The sequence below is a fragment of the Muntiacus reevesi genome, chromosome 9 (genome assembly GCF_963930625.1).
Source record: "Muntiacus reevesi chromosome 9, mMunRee1.1, whole genome shotgun sequence".
NCBI classification, from domain to species: Eukaryota; Metazoa; Chordata; class Mammalia; order Artiodactyla; family Cervidae; genus Muntiacus; species Muntiacus reevesi.
In genome coordinates this window covers 43,478,337-43,501,010 of record NC_089257.1, presented here as the reverse complement: position 1 = coordinate 43,501,010, position 22,674 = coordinate 43,478,337, and the positions used below count along the sequence as shown (strand labels likewise).

The 22,674-nt window shown below is 40.1% G+C and overlaps 2 protein-coding genes across 2 annotated transcripts; both read right to left on the bottom strand.

The window, feature by feature from the left end:
* Positions 1–652: 652 nt before the first annotated feature.
* On the bottom strand, positions 653–1,642 carry LOC136175266 (olfactory receptor 52P1). Its single transcript, XM_065945583.1, has one exon. It carries the CDS (start codon positions 1,640–1,642, stop codon positions 653–655), a length of 990 nt encoding a protein of 329 aa, XP_065801655.1.
* Positions 1,643–18,177: 16,535 nt separating this feature from the next.
* On the bottom strand, positions 18,178–19,086 carry LOC136175872 (olfactory receptor 52P1-like). The gene has a single exon (XM_065946064.1). It carries the CDS (start codon positions 19,084–19,086, stop codon positions 18,178–18,180), a length of 909 nt encoding a protein of 302 aa, XP_065802136.1.
* Between the last annotated feature and the right edge of the window lie 3,588 nt (positions 19,087–22,674).

The window sequence follows — 22,674 nt, the reverse complement described above, 5'->3', positions numbered from 1 at the left end:
AAGTTCTAATGGAGAAATACAGCATTAATGCAAAAGCACATAAGTCTCGTGTAGTTCTAATTTCTTTAACAGTGAATGGTCCCATTATTTTATCTTTCTGATGGTAATGAAAGTGAAAATGAAGTCTCTCAGTCATGTTCGACTCCTTGCGACCCCATGGACTGCAGCCTACCAGGCTCCTCCATCTATGGGATTTCCAGGCAAGAATACTGGAGTGGGTTGCCATTTCCTTCTCCAGGAGATCTTCCCAACCCAGGGACAGAACCCAGGTCTCCCTCATTGTAGGCAGATGCTTTACCGTCTGAGCCACCAGGGAAGTCTGGTAATATACCTGCCTAAAATGTGAGGCTAGAAACCCATGCCCACAGAACTGGGAGAGGGCCAGGTAGCGAGGAAAGTTCCGATGATTATACCAAAGTTCCTCTAACCAAGTTTGGAAGAATCTCCCCATGTTATACTTCCTTGGATGAAAATTAACAATGATGAACCAACTTGACCTTCACTGTGATTTCTTATGCTTTAGAATGGTCTAGAAAATACTGTAACCCAACATAACCTTGTTTAAAACTCTGTCCAAGTACCAAACACTAAGGACAGTTTAATCTTGAAAATATTACTACCATATGGACTAAGTCCCTGCTATACTCCTAGGTCACTCCAATGCCTTAAGCCCAGTTCCCTGTCCCTTTTGAAACACGCTGACAACCCTTTCCCGAATTTCTTTGGTCTTAACTCCATATACCATAGGGTTAAGAGCAGGTGGAAAAAGCAGATACACATTGGCCAAAAGAATGTGAATGTGAAGTGGAACATGGTGGCCAAAGCGATGGGTAAAAAAAGAGAAGAGGGCAGGTGTATAAGAGATTAGGATGACACAGACATGAGAACCACATGTCCCTAGGGCCTTGGACCGAGCTTCATGAGATGAGAGGCGAAGGACAGCTCGTGCAATAAGGAAATAAGAAAGACCAATGCAAAACAAGTCCACACCAATGACCAGAAGTGCTGCCGTCAGCCCATAAACACGATTAGGCCTGGTGTCTCCACAGGCTAGCTTCACTACAGCCATGTGCTCGCAGTAGGTGTGTGGGATCACATGGCTTTGGCAGAAGCTCAAGCGCTGAATGAGGAAGGGGCATGGGAGCATGAGAATGGAACCTCGCACCATAGCTACCACCCCAATGCGGGCAATGATGGTGTCAGTGAGGATAGTGGTATAGCGGAGTGGGTGGCAAATGGCCACGTAACGATCAAAGGCCATGGCCAGCAACACAGTGGATTCCATCATGCAGAAAGCATGAATGAAGAACATCTGCGCCAGGCATGCAGAGGCAGATATGTGTCCGGCTCCACACCAGAGGATGGCCAGGAGTTTGGGAACTGTGGAGAAAGAGGCAGCCAAGTCAACGGTTGAAAGCATACACAGGAACAAGTACATAGGCTTGTGCAGGGCCGGCTCAGTGGCAATGACCGCCAGGATGGTTATGTTACCCACAACTGTGGCTGTGCCCAGGAGGCACACAGGGAGCGACAGCCACAGGTGGAACTGCTCCAGACCCGGGATGCCCATGAGTACGAAAACAGAAGAGTCCAGGGAAGTATGGTTAGGAGACTCCATGGTCTGGCCAAGACGGCTGGGCATCTTCTCGGGTCAGAAACCCTCACACAGTATGACATCACCTAAGGAAACAACACAGAACGGACTCACATTTCTCTTTCTTACTCCACATTTCTATTTAACAGAATACAGAGAAGTAAACTCTCCTATTCCTTAGTAGACCAGATGCTACCTGTGTGTAGTCACAGGATAAGAAAAATCAGGGAAGTAACTTTTTTGTTTTGGACTTCACGGAATATCCTTCCTTACAACGTGGATGAATTTAAGAGATACCAGATAGCAAAAATGTGTAAGATCAACTGTTGTTGTTTGTTCTCATAAACATAGGGATTAAGAGGAGAGGATGTTGGTGACAAGCACAATTCTATCAACAAGTCAAGACCAATAAACTACATGACCTCCACAGAAGGTGGATGAATATGGCTTATTCCATTAGGTATTTATGTAGAGTATTGTTGGACACACTGTCCCATGAACTTATATCCGAGGGGACAGAGACAGCAAGGATCTAATGTTCTGATCTATTTAACTTAGGATCTTTTCATTCCTAAATTAAAACTCACTGAGGTAAAAGTTTTTACTGTTCCAAATATATGAACATTATTTATGTGCTTTGAACTCTCTAGCTCTCCACCAAATATTCAAGTGACAGTATATTCTAGATTTTTTTTTTTTTTTTTTGCCTTCTCTTATTTTTTAAAAGATGCAGGGATATTTTAGAGATACAGAATCAGAATTTTTAAAGCTGGAAGGTGTGCTCAGTCACATACACAAAAAAGAGCTTGGGACCCATATAACTGGGAACAAATCTCTTACTGATAGTATTGCCTTGGACAAGTCAATTTTCCTCTAAGACCAGATTTCCATTTCTGTTCTGGAATATGGTAATAATACTTTGTAAGGATGATGAAATGTAAACACCACCTTGTGCAGTGTGTGACTCATAGAAAGTGTTCAGTAAACAATGTCATTTGCTATTACCATTGCTTTCATATTAATAGGTCAGTGACCTCATATCCTAACACAATTTCCTTAACCTGCTATTTATTAGAATCTAATCTTATCTTGAACATTTATACAATAAGAATTAGAGGGTAAACCTACTGACTAAATACATATTATTTACAACTGTTTTCCATATGACCTCTACAGTTAAATGATGACCATTCAGAGATTAGAAAACAGCTTCCCAGTCTGATCTCAGCTACACTATATATCCTCAACTCTTACTTTTATGACACAGATTTGCTCAGTGAGCTAATGTCAAGGGCTCAACATGGATAGCGGGGCAGGAGTCAGATTGTGAAAGCAGAAAACCTCTGCTCACAGCACCTCCCCAATCACTTAGTTTATGCACCAGACATCCCTATGGCTTTCAGGCTTTCACAAATTCACTCACTCTTAGCCCGGATGCTTAATTTAAGGACAGTTCTCTGAGTTTCCTTCCTACTTCTTAAGTCACTGGCTTCATGCCTTGTGACTTTTTTCCTGTAGAAGTTGGACTTATTGCGTATGACTCAGATCACCTGACTAGATTGGCTCATAATGGGATTGATGCAAATGAACATGACCTGTAGTTCCTGTAGTTTCCTTCTAAAGAATCCCTATCTTTATGCATACCACTACCTTCATGCATCATGTCCTCTTATCACATCACTCTCTCCCACTATCATCTCATCCAGCTCACAGGAATAAACCCCTGTCTCATACCATCTCTTACATAAAATATTTTATGATATTGATAAATATTTGGGACCATTCTTACTCACACTTCAGTTTGAACCTGACCTTCTGACAAAATTTCTAATCCAATTCTGATTGTGACATTAAAGCCAATGCCCTCAGTAAGATAAAAGTTCCAACATCACCATTTGGTGAAAAGCAGGTTGGAGAAAACTTTCCATGCCTGAAACTGCAGCACAAATCAAAGCGTGTCATTCTGTCTGTGTAACAGCACAGCTAAACTGGGATAGCTCTGGCAATTATAAGACCATTGAAACACGAAAGAAGTCAATGGCATCAACAAGGTTCTGCTGATCCCCCTGCTCAATATACTGTTGTTGATCTCTGCAAAGTGTCACTGCACACACATTCCTCTCAAGTGCTTAGTGAGTAATAAGTTCTTAGCAAATGTCTTGAATTTACTTCATAATGCCTCCCATTTCTCTGGTTTGACTAATAAGTCACTTGTTACTTGATTTGTTGAAGGCTCCCTACTCAGCCCCCCCTTTCCAATTAGAGGGTTTAATACCAAATAAAAACTCACATTTTAGGAAATCTGCTGAACAAACTCCAAATTAGATTACATAGAGTTGTTATTTAGCAAAATTCCCTTTTCATACCTCTAAGTCTCACTTTCTCGTCTTTGAAATAAATTTTCCATCACCATCTACACAGAAAGATTTTCCTTGAGGGCTAATAAACATCTTTTCTAGAATCTTTCTCTAGCCCAAACTCACATAACTGCAAGATAGCAGAGAAGAGAAGGCAGGACATTGTAGAAATATTCTCCGAAGATGGAAAGAACATTACTAGTCTCCCACCCTCAAATTTCTGAATACTGAGCCCAGAGGTTGTTATACTGATGAAATCTGTCTCACAGTCCCACTTGGGAGTTAAGTAGATTGCACTGTGTTTAAGGCCAGAGCCATCTAGGGAACATCTGTGAATCCTAGGAAATGGAACATCCAAGCCTTTCTTTTCCAGATGATCAGATCAGATTATAGAGGTGAAGCTAGAGGTTTTTGTTAAAGAGTCAGGGAAGGAGTATTTATAGTCTGTATCCTTGGAATTCTTTCTCTATTTTTGTTTTGTTTTCTTTCTAATTCTCCACCTCTCAGAGATGGAACTATTTATCTAAGGGCACCTAACATTTTTAACTTGCAAATACAAGTGCTATGGTTATTTGACCTGGATCCCTGTTTCCAATACAGCTCCATTTTCCAAGGATCCCAGGATGGATATGCTTCCTCTTTCATGTCCGGGTTTGTCCCAGAGTCATTCTGCCTTGGTTACTTTTTCCTGAGACTACACTGTTATAGAGGATTTACTGTACATGTCCCCAGACTGGTCACTGTTACATAGTTGCACAGTAACTGGCTTTGTTAGACACTTTGCCTTTTTTTTTTTTTTTTTTAACCTGTGCATGATGAAGCAAGCATGTAAAGGTGTTCAATAGTAAATTATACTGGTATCTAGGAGTTGTGAATACTAAAGGCAGTTTTTCACCATATGAAGTAATTATATTAAAAAGTCATATACATTAAACATTACTAAACCTCTATCTCCTGTCGTTCTTTGCTGAGAATTTATCAACTGTGCTAATCTCAATGAGGACTTCCTAGGTGGCTCAGTGGTAAAGAATCGATCTGCCAATGCAGGAGATGCTGATTCAGTCTCTGAGTCAGGAATATCCACTGGTGGAGGAAATGGCAACCCACTCTAATATTCTTGCCTGGAAAATCCAATGGACTGAACCCCTGCAGGCTGAAGTCCATGTCACAAAAGAGTTAAACATGATTTAGTGACTAAACAACAAAGGTTAGTAAATTGTACTGTTAAAGAGGTCCTTTGCATTAAAACCACAATCCTGTCCACTTGGTCTAATTCACTCTTGGTAACAATACTCTCATATGTAAAGAGTTTACTTATTTGACATAACTTTACCACTCATAGAGTTTACCTACCATGCATCTCAAGACTCTTGAAAAAGTGTCTTGAACGTCTATCCCCAGTAAACCAGCCCCAGGCATCATCTAGGGCCTTATATTATGTGGGGATATTCCAAGAATTCTCTGTAGAATTATGGTCTCTATCCATAATTTACTACAAGATTTGGTCTCCTTATCACCATTCTAAATGCTTCTTCTCTAGTCCCACCATATTCAAACAGATCAATTTTCATTTGTAGACACTTCCCACAACTAGACTAGATCTATATTCAATCAGCTGCATGCATGCCCTTGATCCTAGTTCTGGAGAGTCTCTCTAAAAAGTCAACAGCTTACAAATTTAGTGTTCTTCAACATTACCTGTAGCTCCTGTTAAGACACAGATTGCCAGTCTATACCCCCAGAATTTCTCATTCATTAAATTTGGAGCAGGGTCCTAATGTGTGCCTTTCTTAGGACTTCCCAATTAATGCAAATGTCACTGGTAAAGGATTCACACTTCAAGAAAAACTGTTTTAAGAAAATGAACATTTAAAAAAAAACCCACATCTTTTGATTGGATTTTCCTTATCAAATTGCTCTACGGTCTGTACTTCTGGTGAGTTCTATTGGACAATACAGCTATCATAAACACCTTTAACATATTACCTTAAAAACCTAGAGCAGAACAGGCTTGTAGCAACTTTCCTTTCCTGAAACCTGCCTTGAATGTTCTCATCTGTCTACAGCTAAAAGTGCTTTAGAGAAACTTTCAATCCATTTCACTTTTAGTTAAATGAAAAATAAAACAAGGGAGAAATAAAGGTTTGCAATACCTTTGTTTCCCCCTAACCAAGTCTAAAGCCTTTGACTGTGTGGAACACAATAAACTGTGGAAAATTCTGAAAGAGATGGGAATACCAGACCACCTGACCTGCCTCTTGAGAAACCTGTATGCAGGTCAGGAAGCAACAGTTAGAACTGGACATATAACAACAGACTGGTTCCAAATAGGAAAAGGAGTACATCAAGGTTGTATATTGTCACCTGCTTATTTAACTTATATGCAGAGTACATCATGAGAAACGCTGGGTTGGAAGAAGCACAAGCTGGAATCAAGATTGCCAGGAGAAATATCAATAACCTCAGATATGCAGATGACACCACCCTTATGGCAAAAAGTGAAGAGGAACTAAAAAGCCTCTTGATGAAAGTGAAAGAGGAGAGTGAAAAAGTTGGCTTAAAGTTCAACATTCAGAAAACTAAGATCATGGTATCTGGTTCCATCACCTCATGGGAATTAGATGGGGAGACAGTGGAAACAGTGTCAGACTTAATTTTTTGGGCCTCTAAAATCACTGAAGATGGTGACTGCAGCCATGAAATTAAAAGATGCTTACTCCTTGGAAAGAAAGTTATAACCAACCTAGATAGCATATTAAAAAGCAGAGACATTACTTTGCCAAGAAAATCTGTCTGGTCCAGGCTATGGTTTTTCCAGTGGTCATGTATGGATGTGAGAGTTGGACTGTGAAGAAAACTGAGTGCCAAAAAACTGATGCTTTGAACTATGGTGTTGGAGAGGACTCTTTTTTTTTTTTTTTTTTAATTTTATTTTATTAGTTGGGGGCCAATTACTTCACAACATTTCAGTGGGTTTTGTCATACATTGACACGAATCAGCCATAGAGTTACACGTATTCCCCATCCCGATCCCCCCTCCCACCTCCCTCTCCACCCGACTCCTCTGGGTCCTCCCAGTGCACCAGGCCGGAGCACTCATCTCATGCATCTCACCTGGGTTAGTGATCTGTTTCAACATAGATAATATACATGCTGTTCTTTTGAAACATCGCGCCCTCACCTTCTCCCACAGAGTTCAAAAGTCTGTTCTGTACTTCTGTGTCTCTTTTTCTATTTTGCATATAGGGTTATCATTACCATCTTTCTAAATTCCATATATATGTGTTAGTATGCTGTAATGTTCTTTATCTTTCTGGCTTACTTCACTCTGTATAATGGGCTCCAGTTTCATCCATCTCATTAGAACTGATTCAAATGAATTCTTTTTAATGGCTGAGTAATATTCCATGGTGTGTATGTACCACAGCTTCCTTATCCATTCATCTGCTGATGGGCATCTAGGCTGCTTCCATGTCCTGGCTATTATAAACAGTGCTGTGATGAACATTGGGGTGTACGTGTCTCTTTCAGATCTGGTTTCCTTAGGGTGTATGCTCAGGAGTGGGATTGCTGGGTCATATGGCAGTTCTATTTCCAGTTTTTTAAGAAATCTACACACTGTTTTCCATAGTGGCTGTACTAGTTTGCATTCCCACCAACAGTGTAAGAGGGTTCCCTTTTCTCCACACCCTCTCCAGCATTTATTGCTTGTAGACTTGGATAGCAGCCATCCTGACTGGCGTGTAATGGTACCTCATTGTGGTTTTGATTTGCATTTCTCTAATAATGAGTGATGTTGAGCATCTTTTCATGTGTTTGTTAGCCATCTGTATGTCTTCTTTGGAAAAATGTCTGTTTAGTTCTTTGGCCCATTTTTTGATTGGGTCGTTTATTTCTCTGGAATTGAGCTTCAGGAGTTGTTTGTATATTTTTGAGATTAATCCTTTGTCTGTTTCTTCCTTTGCTATTATTTTCTCCCAATCTGAGGGCTGTCTTTTCACCTTACTTATAGTTTCCTTTGTAGTGCAGAAGCTTTTAAGTTTCATTAGGTCCCATTTGTTTAGTTTTGCTTTTATTTCCAATATTCTGGGAGGTGGGTCATAGAGGACCCTGCTGAGATTTAAGTCGGAGCGTGTTTTGCCTATGTTCTCCTCTAGGAGTTTTATAGTTTCTTGTCTTACACTTAGATCTTTAATCCATTTTGAGTTTATTTTTGTGTATGGTGTTAGAAAGTGTTTTAGTTTCATTCTTTTACAAGTGGTTGACCAGTTTTCCCAGCACCACTTGTTAAAGAGATTGTCTTTTTTCCATTGTATATCCTTGCCTCCTTTGTCAAAGATAAGCTGTCCATAGGTTCGTGGATTTATCTCTGAGCTTTCTATTCTGTTCCATTGATCTATATTTCTGTCTTTGTGCCAGTACCATACTGTCTTGATGACTGTGGCTTTGTAGTAGAGTCTGAGGTCAGGCAGATTGATTCCTCCAGTTCCATTCTTCTTTCTCAAGATTACTTTGGCTATTCGTGGTTTCCTGTATTTCCATACAAATTGTGAAATTATTTGTTCTAGATCTGTGAAAAATACCATTGGTAGCTTGATAGGGATTGCATTGAATCTATAGATTGTTTTGGGTAGAATAGCCATTTTGACAATATTGATTCTTCCAATCCATGAACACGGTATGTTTCTCCATCTGTTTGTGTCCTCTTTGATTTCTTTCATCAGTGTTTTATAGCTTTCTATGCATAGGTGTTTTGTTTCTTTAGGTAGATATACTCCTAAGTAGTTTATTCTTTTTGTTGCAATGGTGAATGGTATTGTTTCCTTAATTTCTCTTTCTGTTTTTTCATTGTTAGTATATAGGAATGCAAGGGATTTCTGTGTGTTAATTTTGTATCCTGCAACTTTACTATATTCATTGATTAGCTCTAGTAATTTTCTGGAAGAGTCTTTAGGGTTTTTTATGTAGAGGATCATGTCATCTGCAAACAGCGAGAGTTTCACTTCTTCTTTTCCTATCTGGATTCCTTTTACGTCTTTTTCTGCTCTGATTGCTGTGGCCAAAACTTCCAAGACTATGTTGAATAGTAGTGGTGAGAGTGGACACCCTTGTCTTGTTCCTAATTTCAGGGGAAATGCTTTCAATTTTTCACCATTGAGGGTGATGCTTGCTGTGGTCTGTCATATATAGCTTTTATTATGTTGAGGTATGTTCCCTCTATTCCTGCTTTCTGGAGACTTTTAATCATAAATGAGTGTTGATTTTTGTCAAAGGCTTTCTCTGCATCTATTGAGATAATCATATGGTTTTTATCTTTCAATTTGTTAATGTGGTGTATTACATTGATTGACTTGCAGATATTAAAGAATCCTTGCATTCCTGGGATAAAGCCCACTTGGTCATGGTGTATGATTTTTTAAATATGTTGTTGGATTCTGTTTGCTAGGATTTTGTTAAGGATTTTTGCATCTATGTTCATCAGTGATATTGGCCTGTAGTTTTCTTTTTTTGTGGCATCTTTGTCTGGTTTTGGAATTAGGGTGATGGTGGCCTCATAGAATGAGTTTGGAAGTTTACCTTCTTCTGCAATTTTCTGGAAGAGTTTGAGTAAGATAGGTGTTAGCTCTTCTCTAAATTTTTGGTAGAATTCAGCTGTGAAGCCATCTGGTCCTGGGCTTTTTTTTGCTGGACGATTTTTGATTACAGTTTCAATTTCCTGGCTTGAGATGTGTCTGTTAAGATCTTCTATTTCTTCCTGGTTCAGTTTTGGAAAGTTATACTTTTCTAAGAATTTGTCCATTTCATCCAAGTTGTCCATTTTATTGGCATAGAGCTGCTGGTAGTAGTCTCTTATGATCTTTTGGATTTCAGTGTTGTCTGTTGTGATCTCACCCTTTTCATTTCTGATTTTGTTAATTTGGTTCTTCTCTCTTTGTTTCTTAATGAGTCTTGCTAATGGTTTGTCAATTTTGTTTATTTTTTTCAAAAAACCAGCTTTTAGCTTTGTTGATTTTTGCTATGGTCTCTTTTGTTTCTTTTGCATTTATTTCTGCCCTAATTTTTAAGGTTTCTTTTCTTCTGCTAACACTGGGGTTCTTCATTTCTTCCTTCTCTAATTGCTTTAGGTGTAGAGTTAGGTTATTTATTTGGCTTTTTTCTTGTTTCTTGATGTAAGCCTGTAATGCTATGAACCTTCCCCTTAGCACTGCTTTTACAGTGTCCCATAGGTTTTGGGTTGTTGTGTTTTCATTTTCATTCATTTCTATACATATTTTGATTTTTTTTTTTTGATTTCTTCTATGATTTGTTGGTTATTCAGAAGCGTGTTATTTAGCCTCCATATGCTGGAATTTTTAGCAATTTTTTTCCTGTAATTGAGATCTAATCTTACTGCACTGTGGTCAGAAAAGATGACTGGAATGATTTCAATTTTTCTGAATTTTCCAAGACCAGATTTATGGCCCAGGATGTGATCTATTCTGGAGAAGGTTCCATGTGCACTTGAGAAAAAGGTGAAATTGATTGTTTTGGGGTGAAATGTCCTATAGATATCAATTAGGTCTAGCTGGTCCATTGTATCATTGAAGGTTTGTGTTTCCTTGTTGATTTTCTGTTTAGTTGATCTATCCATAGTTGTGAGTGGGGTATTAAGGTCTCCCACTATTATTGTGTTACTATTAATTTCCTCTTTCATACTCATTAGCGTTTGCCTTACATATTGTGGTGTTCCTATGTTGGGTGCATATATATTTATAATTGTTATATCTTCTTCTTGGACTGATTCTTTGATCATTATGTAGTGTCCTTCTTTGTCTCTTTTCATATCCTTTATTTGGAAGTCTATTTTATCTGATATGAGTATTGCGACTCCTGCTTTCTTTTGGTCTCCATTTGCGTGAAATATTTTTTTCCAGCCCTTCATTTTTAGTCTGTATGTGTCTCTGGTTTTGAGGTGGGTCTCTTGTAGACAGCATATATAGGGGTCTTGTTTTTGTATCCATTCAGCCAATCTTTGTCTTTTGGTTGGGGCATTCAACTCATTTACATTTAAGGTAATTATTGATAGGTGTGGTCCCGTTGCCATTTACTTTGTTGTTTTGGGTTCACGTTTATACAACCTTTCTGCATTTCCTGTCTAGAGAAGATCCTTTAGCATTTGTTGAAGAGCTGGCTTGGTGGTGCTGAATTCTCTCAGCTTTTGCTTGTCTGTAAAGCTTTTGAATTCTCCTTCATATCTGAATGAGATCCTTGCTGGGTACAGTAATCTAGGTTGTAGATTATTCTCTTTCATTACTTTCATTATGTCCTGCCATTCCCTTCTGGCCTGAAGGGTTTCTATTGATAGATCAGCTGTTATCCTTATGGGAATCCCTTTGTGTGTTATTTGTTGTTTCTCCCTTGCTGCTTTTAGTATTTGTTCTTTGTGCTTGATCTTTGTTAATTTGATTAATATGTGTCTTGGAGTGTTTCGCCTTGGGTTTATCCTGTTTGGGACTCTCTGTGTTTCTTGGACTTGGGTGGCTATTTCCTTCCCCATTTTAGGGAAGTTTTCAGCTATTATCTCCTCGAGTATTTTCTTATGGCCTTTCTTTTTGTCTTCTTCTTCTGGGACTCCTATGATTCGAATGTTGGGTCGTTTCACATTGTCCCAGAGGTCCCTGAGGTTGTCCTCATTTCTTTTGATCCTTTTTTCTTTTTTCCTCTCTGCTTCATTTATTTCCACCATTCTATCTTCTACCTCACTTATCCTATCTTCTGTCTCCATTATTCTACTCTTGGTTCCCTCCAAAGCGTTTTTTATCTCATTCATTGCATTATTCATTTTTAATTGACTCTCTTTTATTTCTTCTAGGTCTTTATTAAACATTTATTGCATCTTTTCAATCTTTGTCTCCAGGCTATTTATCTGTAACTCCATTTTGTTTTCAAGATTTTGGATCATTTTTAATTATCATTATTCTAAATTCTTTTTCAGATAGATTCCCTATCTCCTCTTCTTTTGTTTGACTTGGTGGGCCTTTTTCATGTTCCTTTACCTGTTGGGTATTTCTCTGCCTTTTCATCTTGTTTAGATTGCTGTGTCTGGAATGGGCTTTCTGTATTCTGGAGGTCTGTGGTTCCTTTTTATTGTGGAGTTTTTACCTGGTGGGTGGGTTTGGACGGTTGGCTTGTCAAGGTTTCCTGGTTAGGGAAGCTTGTGTCAGTGTTCTGGAGCGTGGAACTTGATTTCTTCTCTTTGAAGAGCAGTGGAGTGCCCAGTAATGAGTTTTGAGATGGGTCTATGTGTTAGGTGTGACTTTGGGCAGTCTGTATGTTGACTTTCAGGGCTATGTTCCTGTGTTGCTGGGGAATTTGCGTGGTATGTCTTGCTCTAAAACTTGTTGGCTCTTGGGTGGTGGTTGGTTTCAGTGTAGGTATGGAGGCTTTTGGATGGTCTCTTATTACTTAAAGTTCCATGTAGTCAGGAGTTTTCTGGTGTTCTCAGGTTTGGGGCTTAAATCTCCTGCCTCTGGATTTCCGTTTTATTCTTCCTGTAGTCTCAGGACTTCTCCAACTATACAGCACTGATAATAAAACTTCTAGTTTAATGGCGAAAAGATTCTCCCCCGTTAGGGACTCCCAGAGAGGTTCACAGAGTTACATGAAGAAGAGGACAGGGAGGAGGGAAATAGAGATGAGCAGGAGGAGAAAAAGGGGGACTCAAGTGGAGAGAGACAGATCTACGCAGTCGTCTGTTCCTAGGGTGTTCTCCGTAGCCCAGACACCCACAAAGATTCACAGAATTGGATTGGGAAGAGAAGGGGAAAGGAGGAAATAGAGGTGTTCTGAGGTAGAAAACAGGGAGTCAAGATTGGGAGAGAATAATCAACACACTCCTGAATAAAAAATGGAAATTGAATATTGGAGTCTTAAATGTTCACAGTTTATATCATATACTGAAGAACAAAAATTAAAAATTTAGAGTAGAGGTTAGACTCTTAAAAATACTATATTAAAAACAAAAACAAAAACACTCCCCCCCAAAATTTTAGAAATATATATGAGGTTTGGTTTAAAAATAGGGCTTCTCTTCTTTTTTTTTCCTTTCTTCTTTGTAAGGTTATAGTGTATTGAAAATGAATAATTAAGGAGTAGTAGAGGAGTACTAGAGGACTTTAAAAGAAATAAGAGAAAGAGAAAAATAGAAAATAGAACAGAAGAAGGGGAAAAAAAGAAAAAAAAGAGGAGAGAAAAAAAAGAGGAAAAAAAAATTTTCCCTAACTAAAAAAATCATAAGAATTTATGAAAATGAAAGTCAAGGAGTAATGGGGGAGTAATAGGGAATTTTAAAGGAAAATAAAAGAGAAAAAATAAAAAAGAAAAAAGAAAAAAAAATTTTTTTTTTCTTCTTACTTAAAAAAAAAAAAAAAGTAAAAATATATCTATGAATTTCTCTGGAGCTGTTGCGGTCAGTGTGGGTTCGGCTCAGTTTCAGATAGCTCCTCGTTCCAGCTTACACTTCTCGATATCTACAGTCCCCTTGCGGTGTGGTCAGTGTTTCCTACAGAGATTTTAATCTGTTGCACCAGTTCCTTCTGAAGCGGTTACCTTTGTTTATTTGGCTTCTGTTTGCCGGTCTCTTCAGGGCCTCATTTCTGCCCTGACATAGGCGGGCCGAGGTGGACTCTTATTCAGGTAGCTGGTTCCGTTGCGCTGCAGGTCGGGGCTGGCGCTGCGGGGCAGGGCCGGCACTGCTCAGGCTCGGGCTGCTCTATATGGACTGTGCCCCGCGCTATGCGCGGTTCCAGCCCTCGGGTGTTCCGCCAAAGGCTGGAACAGAAAGCTGCGCCTGCTCTTTGTGCCTTCCCCGTCAGAGCGGTCCAGGCAGCCAGGGGCTTGACGCTTGATGGGCGCACTCTCCCCGGGTGCGCGCGCCCACTCCCTTCCGCGGTCCCAGTCTCAGATTCCGCCGGCGCCAGTCCGGTGCGTGCGCCTTCTGCCCTCCGCGTCCCCAGCCCCAGCCCCGCCCGCGCAGGTCGGGTGCCTGCGCCCTGTGTCTCGCCGCGACCCTCCCAGCGGATGTCGACCATCCAGAATCTCGGTCCCTTTGTTCTACGAACGGCCGGCAGTGTGTTCGGGCCGGTTAATTTTCTCTCTCTTGCTCTCCCACAGTTCAAGCTGAGAACTCACAAAAGCTCCCTCCGATTGTCCTCAGGGCACTCAGGTCCAGACCCTACCCCAACTAATGCCGCCCGCTCCTCTCCGTTCCGCCCCCACTTGCTGGTGGCGGATGCAGGCGTCTGGGGTACTTTTCTGCTGGGAGTTGCTTTTAGGCTCGTAATCTGTGGGTTTTATTTATTGTTTCTCTCCCAGTCAGGCTGCCCTCTGAGATTCAAACACTTCCCCCAGGCCCGCCAGTGCGAGGGTTTCCCGGTGTCTGAGAACATCCTCTATTAAGACCCTTCCCAGGACGGATCTCCGTCCTTAGCTCTTTTGTCTCACTTTTTATCTTTTATATTTTGTCCTACCTCCTTTCAAAGACAATGGGCTGCTTTTCTGGGCGCCTGGTGACCTCAACTAGCGATCAAAAGTTGTTTTGTGAAGTTTGCTCTGTGTTCAGTTATTCTTTTGATAAATTTGTAGGAGAGAAAGTGGTCTCCCCATCCTACTCCTCCGCCATCTTGGCTCCTCCCCTGGAGAAGACTCTTGAGAGTCCCTTGGACTGCAAGGGGATCCAACCAGTCCATCGTGAAGGAGATAAGTCCTGGGTGTTCATTGGAAGGACTGATGATGAAGCTGAAACTCCAATACTTTGGCCACCCCATGCGAAGAGTTGACTCATTGGAAAAGACCCTGATGCTGGGAGGGGTTGGGGGCAGAAAGAGAAGGGGACGACAGAGGATGCGATGGCTGAATGGCATCACTGACTCTATGGGCATGAGCTTGAGTAAACTCTGGGAGTTGGTGATGGACAGGGAGGCCTGGCGTGCTGCGATTCATGGGGTCGCAAAGAGTTGGACACGACTGAGCGACTGAACTGAACTGAACTGAACCAAGTCTAGCTCTCAGCAAGATACAGGAAAAGTCCTGGGTGGTGCATTCTATGGAGCTTACAGTAGTGCTATGGTGTGTCAGCTTGGAGAGTCTAAACTACAGTTTGAGAGGGGAAATTGCCCCTTCTATTCCTTTTGAGTTCTTATGGCCAGATGAATAATAAAATTGGCACATAAAGATTAGCAGGAGAAAAGGAAACAAATTTAATTCATGTACATTGAGGTTTCGTAGAAGTAGAACTTAACAAATGGCAAAGCCGGCAGTTTTTATACATTTAGGGAAGGAAACTATAAATTTGTGAGGAATTGATAAGACAAAGAAACTTAAAATAATTAATGAGGAATCTAAATAGAGTGTGGGCTTGAGGTAGTAAATTAGAAAAGGAACATTTCTTTATACAGGCTTCTTGGCCTCAGTATCCTGTCTCTGGTGAGGAGGTTGTCATTTTGACATGAGAAACTTATTGTTTGCTCTCATGGAGGGAGAGAGGAGGGTTAAAGTGTATCTCTTTCCTTTTTTTCTTTTGAGATCTGTCTTTATTATTTTTAATTTATTTATTTTAATTGAAGGTTAATTACTTTACAGTATCGTGGTGGTTTTTGGATGCATAGGCATGAATCAGCCATGGGTGTACATGTGTCCTCCTATCCTGAACCCCCTCCCACCTCCTTCCCCACCCCATCCCTCAGGGTCATCGCAGAGCATCAGCTCTGAGTGCCCTGCTTCATGCATCAAACTTGCACTGGTCATCTATTTTAGATATGGCAATATACATGTTTCATTGCTATTCTCTCATATCATCCCATCCTCACCTTCTCCCACAGAGTCCAGAAGTCTGTTCTTACATTGTGTATCTTGCTGTCTTGCATACAGGTTCGTTGTTACCGTCTTTCTAAATTCCATATATATTCATTAATACACTGTACTGGTGTTTCTCTTTCTGATTATTTCACTCTATATAATAGGCTCCAGTTTCATCCACCTCATTAGAACTGACTCAAATACGTTCTTTTTTATAGCTGAGTAATATTCCATTGTATATCTATACCACAACTTCCTTATCTATTCATCTGCCAATGGACATCTAGGTTACTTCCATGTCCTAGCTGTTGTAAACAGTTCTTCAGTAAACTTTGAGTTACATGCGTCTCTTTCAATTCTGGTCTCCTTAGTGTGTGTGCCAGGCAGGAGGATTGCTGGGTCATATGGCAGTTCTATTTCCAGTTTTTTAAGGAATCTCCACACTGTTCTCCATAGTGGCTATACTAGGTGCATTCCCACCAACTGTGTAGAGACCTCCCTTTTCTCCACATCCTTCCAGCATTTATTATTTGTAGACTTTCTGATGGAAGTCATTCTGACTGGCATGAAATGGTACCTTATTGTGGTTTTGATTTGCATTTCTCTGATGATGATGCTAAGTATCTTTTCATGTGTTTGTTAGCCATCTGTATGTTTTCTTTGGAGAAATGTCTGTTTAGTTCTTTGGCCCATCTTTGTTATTTCATTGTTTGTTTTTCTGGAATTGAGCTGCATAAGCTACTTGTATATTTTGGAGATTAATTCTTTGTCAGTTGTTTAGGTTGCTATTATTTTCTCCCATTCTGAAGGCTGTCTTGTTTATAGTTTCCTTCATTGTACAAAAGTTTTTTAAGTTTAATTAGGTCCCATTTGTTTATTTTTGCTTTTATTTCCATTACTCTGAGAGGTGGGTCATTAAAGTTGAGAGAGTCAATTCTGAAGCGGGTTGATAAGAAGTCCAGGGTACCTGAGGAGAAGAAAGTGGTCTAGGGCTCTCAAGGAGGCAAGGGTCTGGAATTCTCAAGAAGGAAAGGACAAACTTTTCTTCCTACATTCCTTAGTCTTAGTAAGGATTATATAGCAGCAATGTATGCTGCTTGAGGACACATTTCTCCTTCTTGAGAACCTTCTGACTAATCCTGTTATCTTAAAATGTAGATTATGGGATTGGGTCTGGTGAGATATTTCTGTTATTAGTTCTAATCCTGCCATCTTAAAATGTAAATTGTGGGAGATCTAGTAAGATCTTTACAACCTTGAGACATTCTTTTGATTTATCATAATAACCAATTGAAAAAGTATGTAATTCCCTTTCCGAAGACTAGCGAGGGGGGCATTCGCTGTCCCCCTTCTGTCTATGTCTTCTGTCTATGTCAGAAGCTTTCTGTCCTTTTTCACTTTAATAAAACTGCTGCACAAAAGCTCCTGAGTGATCAAGCCTGGTCTCTGGTCCTGAGGCTAAATCTTTGGAGGTCATGAATCTGACATTGTTCACCATAAACTATCAAAGTGTATCTCTTTCACTGCAATTTCTTAAGTAACTTGTTTTATTGAAATATAGTTGATTTACAATATTATATTAGATTCTGATGTGCAACATAGTAATTCAATATCTTCATAGATTAAGTCAATTTAAAGGTATTATAAAATATTGGATATAGTCCCTGTCTAAATTATGTAATCTTAATTTTATTATTTTATACAAAATGGTTTGTACATCTTAATCCCCTATCACTATTTTACCCCTCCTCCATTTCCTCTCCTCATTGGTAACCACTAGATTGTTCTCTATATTTGGGAGTTTCTTTCTGTTTTGCTAGTCATTCATGATATTCATTCATGATAAGAGATAACACTGTATCCACCTTTCTCTGATTTATTTCACTAAGCAAAGTACCCTCCAGATCCATTGCAGTAAAAAATTCAGTAATATTACACGTTGTTGATATTTAAGATAATGAGTATGTCAGGTTCCTTGAAACAATACAATACTATTTAGAAACGGATATAGAATTAGAGAAATAGAAAATTGAAACAAATACAAACTTTCCACCAAGATAGGAGGTTTATCTTGGACCATTCACAGAAAAATTTTGTCTGCAGTTAGCAAACATGAACACATAAGTGAAAACTATAAACAGATCCATGTCATAAGTGTGATGCTGTTAAACAAACGTAGAAAGAGCTATCTTGGCTTTCCCCTTTCTAGTTTATCAATCAATGAAAATGCAATCATATTTGTTCTTCATATAAGCTAATACATGCAACACACACTTCATGGTCTCCAGAGTTCACCTGGAGATACAACTGGATCTTGGATGGTTGGGCAAAGGTATATGCAATTGTCCTCATTGCTCACTTACTCTCAGGTATGTGATCAGGATGTATAGCTTATGAATGTCTTCTGCACAGGCATTTGGCCACCTTGACTTGTATATCCTTTGTCTTCATGCCATAGATGATAGGATTGAACATTGAGGGTAGAAGAAGGTAGAGATTGGCAAGAAGAATATGGACATGAGGTGGGATATTGTGACCAAGGCGGTGGGTGAGAGAAGAGAAGAGTGCAGGCACATAAGTGATAAGGATGACAAAGAGATGGGCTGAGCAGGTGTTAAGGGCTTTGCAGATGGCATCTCGAGAATTGAGACGTATCACGGCCTGCAGGATGAGACCATAAGAGAAGCCAATGAGCACTAAATCAAGTCCCACCACAAGCAGAATCACAAAGAGCCCATAGATCCGGTTAGGTCTGGTGTCATCACAGGCCAGTTTCACCACAGCCATGTGGTCACAGTAGGTATGAGGAATGACCATGTGGCAGAAGGTTAACCTCTGCAGTAGAAGAGGCATGGGCAGGATAAGAATCACCCCCTTGGCTAAAGCCATCAGTCCCAGGCGTCCAACTACGGAATGGCTCAGAACTGTGTTGTAGCGTAGTGGCTCACACACAGCCACAAATCGGTCAAAGGCCATTGCAACAAGTAGGGCTGATCGTACCACGGATGTCCCATGGATGAAAAACATCTGAGTGAAGCAGGCATTGACAGCTATGTCCCGATCATTGAACCAGAAGAGGCAGAGGAGCTTAGGCAACAGAGCCAGAGTGGATATAAGGTCAGCCACCATCAGCAGAGCCAGGAGCAGATACATTGGTGTGTGAAGTGTGGGCTCCCTGGCCACCATGAAGAGGATGGCACCATTGCTGATGAGGATAGCCAAAAACATGGAGAAGAAAGGAAGAGATAACCACAAGTGCTGGGACTCTAAGCCAGGTAGGCCCATCAAAGTGAAGGTCATAAAGTTGGAGCGGTTGAGGATAGCATAATAGAAATTGGTGGTGGTTGATAAAGGAAGTTTTGACACTTCCCAATGAGACATGGTAGTGTGCTGTTTTTTTTTATATCAGTTTGACTTTCAATGACTCGCTTGAGTTGGGGTTCAGAGAAACATGGAAGAATACCTCTTTGGAAACATGGAGTTTTCAACATGGCTTCAGTTCTATCAAAACATCATTTTCACGTTCACTTCTTTATGAGCCTCAGGCTTCTTTTCTGTATAAGGAATGCTGTATTGGACTTCAACTCTCACCTCTTCCAGTTCAGCAGTTCTCTATGTCAAAAATTTTGTCTGAAATTCTGAGTAAGAATAGGAGAAATGATTTTCAACTTTGATTAAAAGATGGAAGAACATGATAAAAGAACTGTAATATTCTCACTGGGAAGCTTCCTAAAGAAAGGAAATATGCTCACCCTTTATTGCAAGATTGATGAGTTGTTGGGAGTCTCTGTTGTGTTTCCTTATGTGTTATCCTTCTTTCAGAAATCTAGTCTCTGGTTATGATCCTGTTTCCCCCCACTGGATTCCTCTGTTATTTTGGACAAAATGTCATAGATATGTATTCTAAATGAAGACAGCATCAGCTTGCTCCTTTTGTAGGATAAGCCCTGACAATTGGATTTTCTCTTTTTCCACTTCAGAGGAGAAGGCAATGGCAACCCACTCCAGTACTCTTGCCTGGAAAAATCCCATGGACGGAGGAGCCTGGTGGGCTGCAGTCCATGGGGTCGCTAAGAGTCAGACATGATTGAGAGACTTCACTTCACTTTCACACTTCAGAGATGGCTCTCACATAAACACTTTGGCAACCAGGGGACTAAATGAGTGGGAAGGTCAAGTTCATCTGTTTTAGAGTTCTTGGTTGTTTTTGATATCTGGCGATTTGGGTCCTTTGTTTTCTCTTTCCCCACACTTTAGATTTCTGCTCTTATGTTTTAAATTCACCAACAAACAATGACCCTACAAAATCCTAAGCCCACATTCTTGACTCCAATAAAAGAAGAACCCAAGACCTAGGTCCCACCCATGACTTCAATGTGTGGCCGCAAGTTTCCTATGTAATTTCCAGCATTTCTTAGTAATAAACATTCTTATCTTTCCCCACTCGCTGTAAAGTTTCCCTATGGCTATTTCTGAGGGCATTTACATTTATTCCAAGAACTACAAGGACAGGTCCAACTACCACACTGATTATCCATAGATAGTGTCAGGTACAAAACAGTCTCCTACTCTCTCAAGCTATGTATTTATGCACTTGATGGACAGTCTTCTGTGAATTTTCTCCTGTTTTGTGCAGCTTTCTTTCATTACAGTCAGCCCTCATGTGTAGATTGAATTGCCTTTAATCATGAGTACTTTACTTCAAATTAGTCCACTGGGCTACTAATTTATTCTTCAGCCATATCATGAAGTACTTGAAGCATGATAAGTTTGTTCCTGCTTCAGGGTATTTGCCTTACTCTTCAATTTCTATCTGTACGTTCATATGACCCACTCCCTACCCTTATGTGGGTCTGCAACAACAACAACAACAACAACACTGGTTTATTAAGCTTCTATTTTTATCACAATAACTGTATATCATCTTCTGAAACAGTCGTTTTTCTCTATTCCCTCTCCTGACTTATTTTCATACTTCATAGAGTCAAAAGAGTGGTTCCCAGTCTTGGTCACATATTAGAAGAATCTGAAAAGTTTATAGACTTCTGATTCCTAGAAAACTTAGATATAGTAAGGAATAGTGAGAAATTCAGTGTGACCTTGCTGTCAAGTGAGTAGAGTTCTGGAGATGAGATTAGAAGTGGAACTATGAGTGACAGTTCTTATTACCTAAAATGCTTTCCTAAAATTTACCTAAAATTTCTTTCTTTTTTTCTTAAAAGCTCAAGAATTATCCTCACCTCATTGTTACCTTCCCTTTCCTGCTGTTGCTCACATCATGCGGTGGGTTTAGTCATTAAGTTGGGTCCTTGCAACCTCATGGACTCTAACCTGCCAGGCTTCTCTGTCCATAATATTTTCCAGGCAGGAATACTGGAGTGGGTTGCCATTTCTTTCTTCAGGGGATCTTCCTGACCCAGGGATCAAACTCTGGTCTCTCGCATTGCAGGTAGATTCTTTACCAATTGAGCTACCAGGGAAACCACATCATGCTTCTGCCCACATCTCTGCCCTATTGCATAGCACTTAAGCTAAGTTTCCTTTCCTTAAGCAATATCTCTACTTAAGTAATACTTATTAGGTACTCACTATGAGCCAAAACTATGGTTTTTCCAGTAGTTGTGTATGGATGTGACAGTTGGACCATAAAGAAGGCTGAGCACTGAAAAACTGATGCTTTGAAATTGTGGTGCTGGAGAAGACTCTTGAAGGTCCCTTGGTCTGCAAGGAGATCAAACCAGTCAATCCTAAACGAAATCAACTCTGAATATTCATTGGTAGCATTGATGCTGAAGCTGAAGCTCCAATACTTTGGCCACCTGATAAGAACAGCCAACTCCTTGGAGAAGACCCTGATGCTGGGAAAGATTAACAGCAAGAGGAGAAGGGGCAACAGAGGATAAGATGGTTGGATGGCATCACCAACTCAATAGACATGAGTTTGAGCAAACTCTGAAAGTTAAAGAAGGACAGGGAAGCCTGGTATGCCGCAGTTCATCGGGTTGCAAAGAGTCAGACACAACTTGCTGACTGTAAAATAATAATGAGCCAGGACTTGTCAATCAGCCCTACATGCTTATATCTAACTACATTTCTGCATTATTTCAAAACCATCTGATTCTTGAAACTTTTATTCTGTTACCTCCTATATACCCTGTAAACCTGTTTACTTTTCTTATGTGAGGCAATGCTTTCAAATATCTGGGGTAGAGGTTGCTAAGTGACTAACAGATGAATGGTCAGTTCAAATTAGTGGGTGCTACAGATGGAAGACACTTACAGGAGACAATCTGATTAAAAGAAAGGGATTTAGGAGTAGTTCTAATGATTTACATCAGAACTTACCTGGAAATGTTTTACTATATTCTCCCTACCAGCCTCTATTCTTCTGATAACCAGAGCTTGTCATTCCAAAGTCACAACTTGAATCTGCCTGTTTCATGTTTCATAGAACACTATTTTTCTTTCTGCTGAGTTGATCCCTGGGAAAGGGGTCTCTGCCAACCTGGGTCTCCTGTTTCTCTTTCTTGGGGCACAACATATAGCATCCTTTGTACATGACCAAGGCTCTGACACTATATAAGGGAAAATTTGAAGTCTATGATTTCATCATCCAAGAACTTAGGGCACAGCCTGATACTACAGAGATCAAAGAAAGAGAGGGTTAAAAAAACAAAAACAAAAACTAGCTCATTAGAGTTTCCCACTGGGCTGGATTCATTCAAAGAACAACATAACCTGAAAAGCATCTCTCAGGGGAAAAGGGATAATTTTGACCATTCCCAGTTTTTACGTAATGTTGGTTCTGTATGACTTAACCTCTATTTGGTGGATGTCTACAGATAGAGCTTTAACTCTTTAATATATACTTTTTTTGCTATTTCTTTA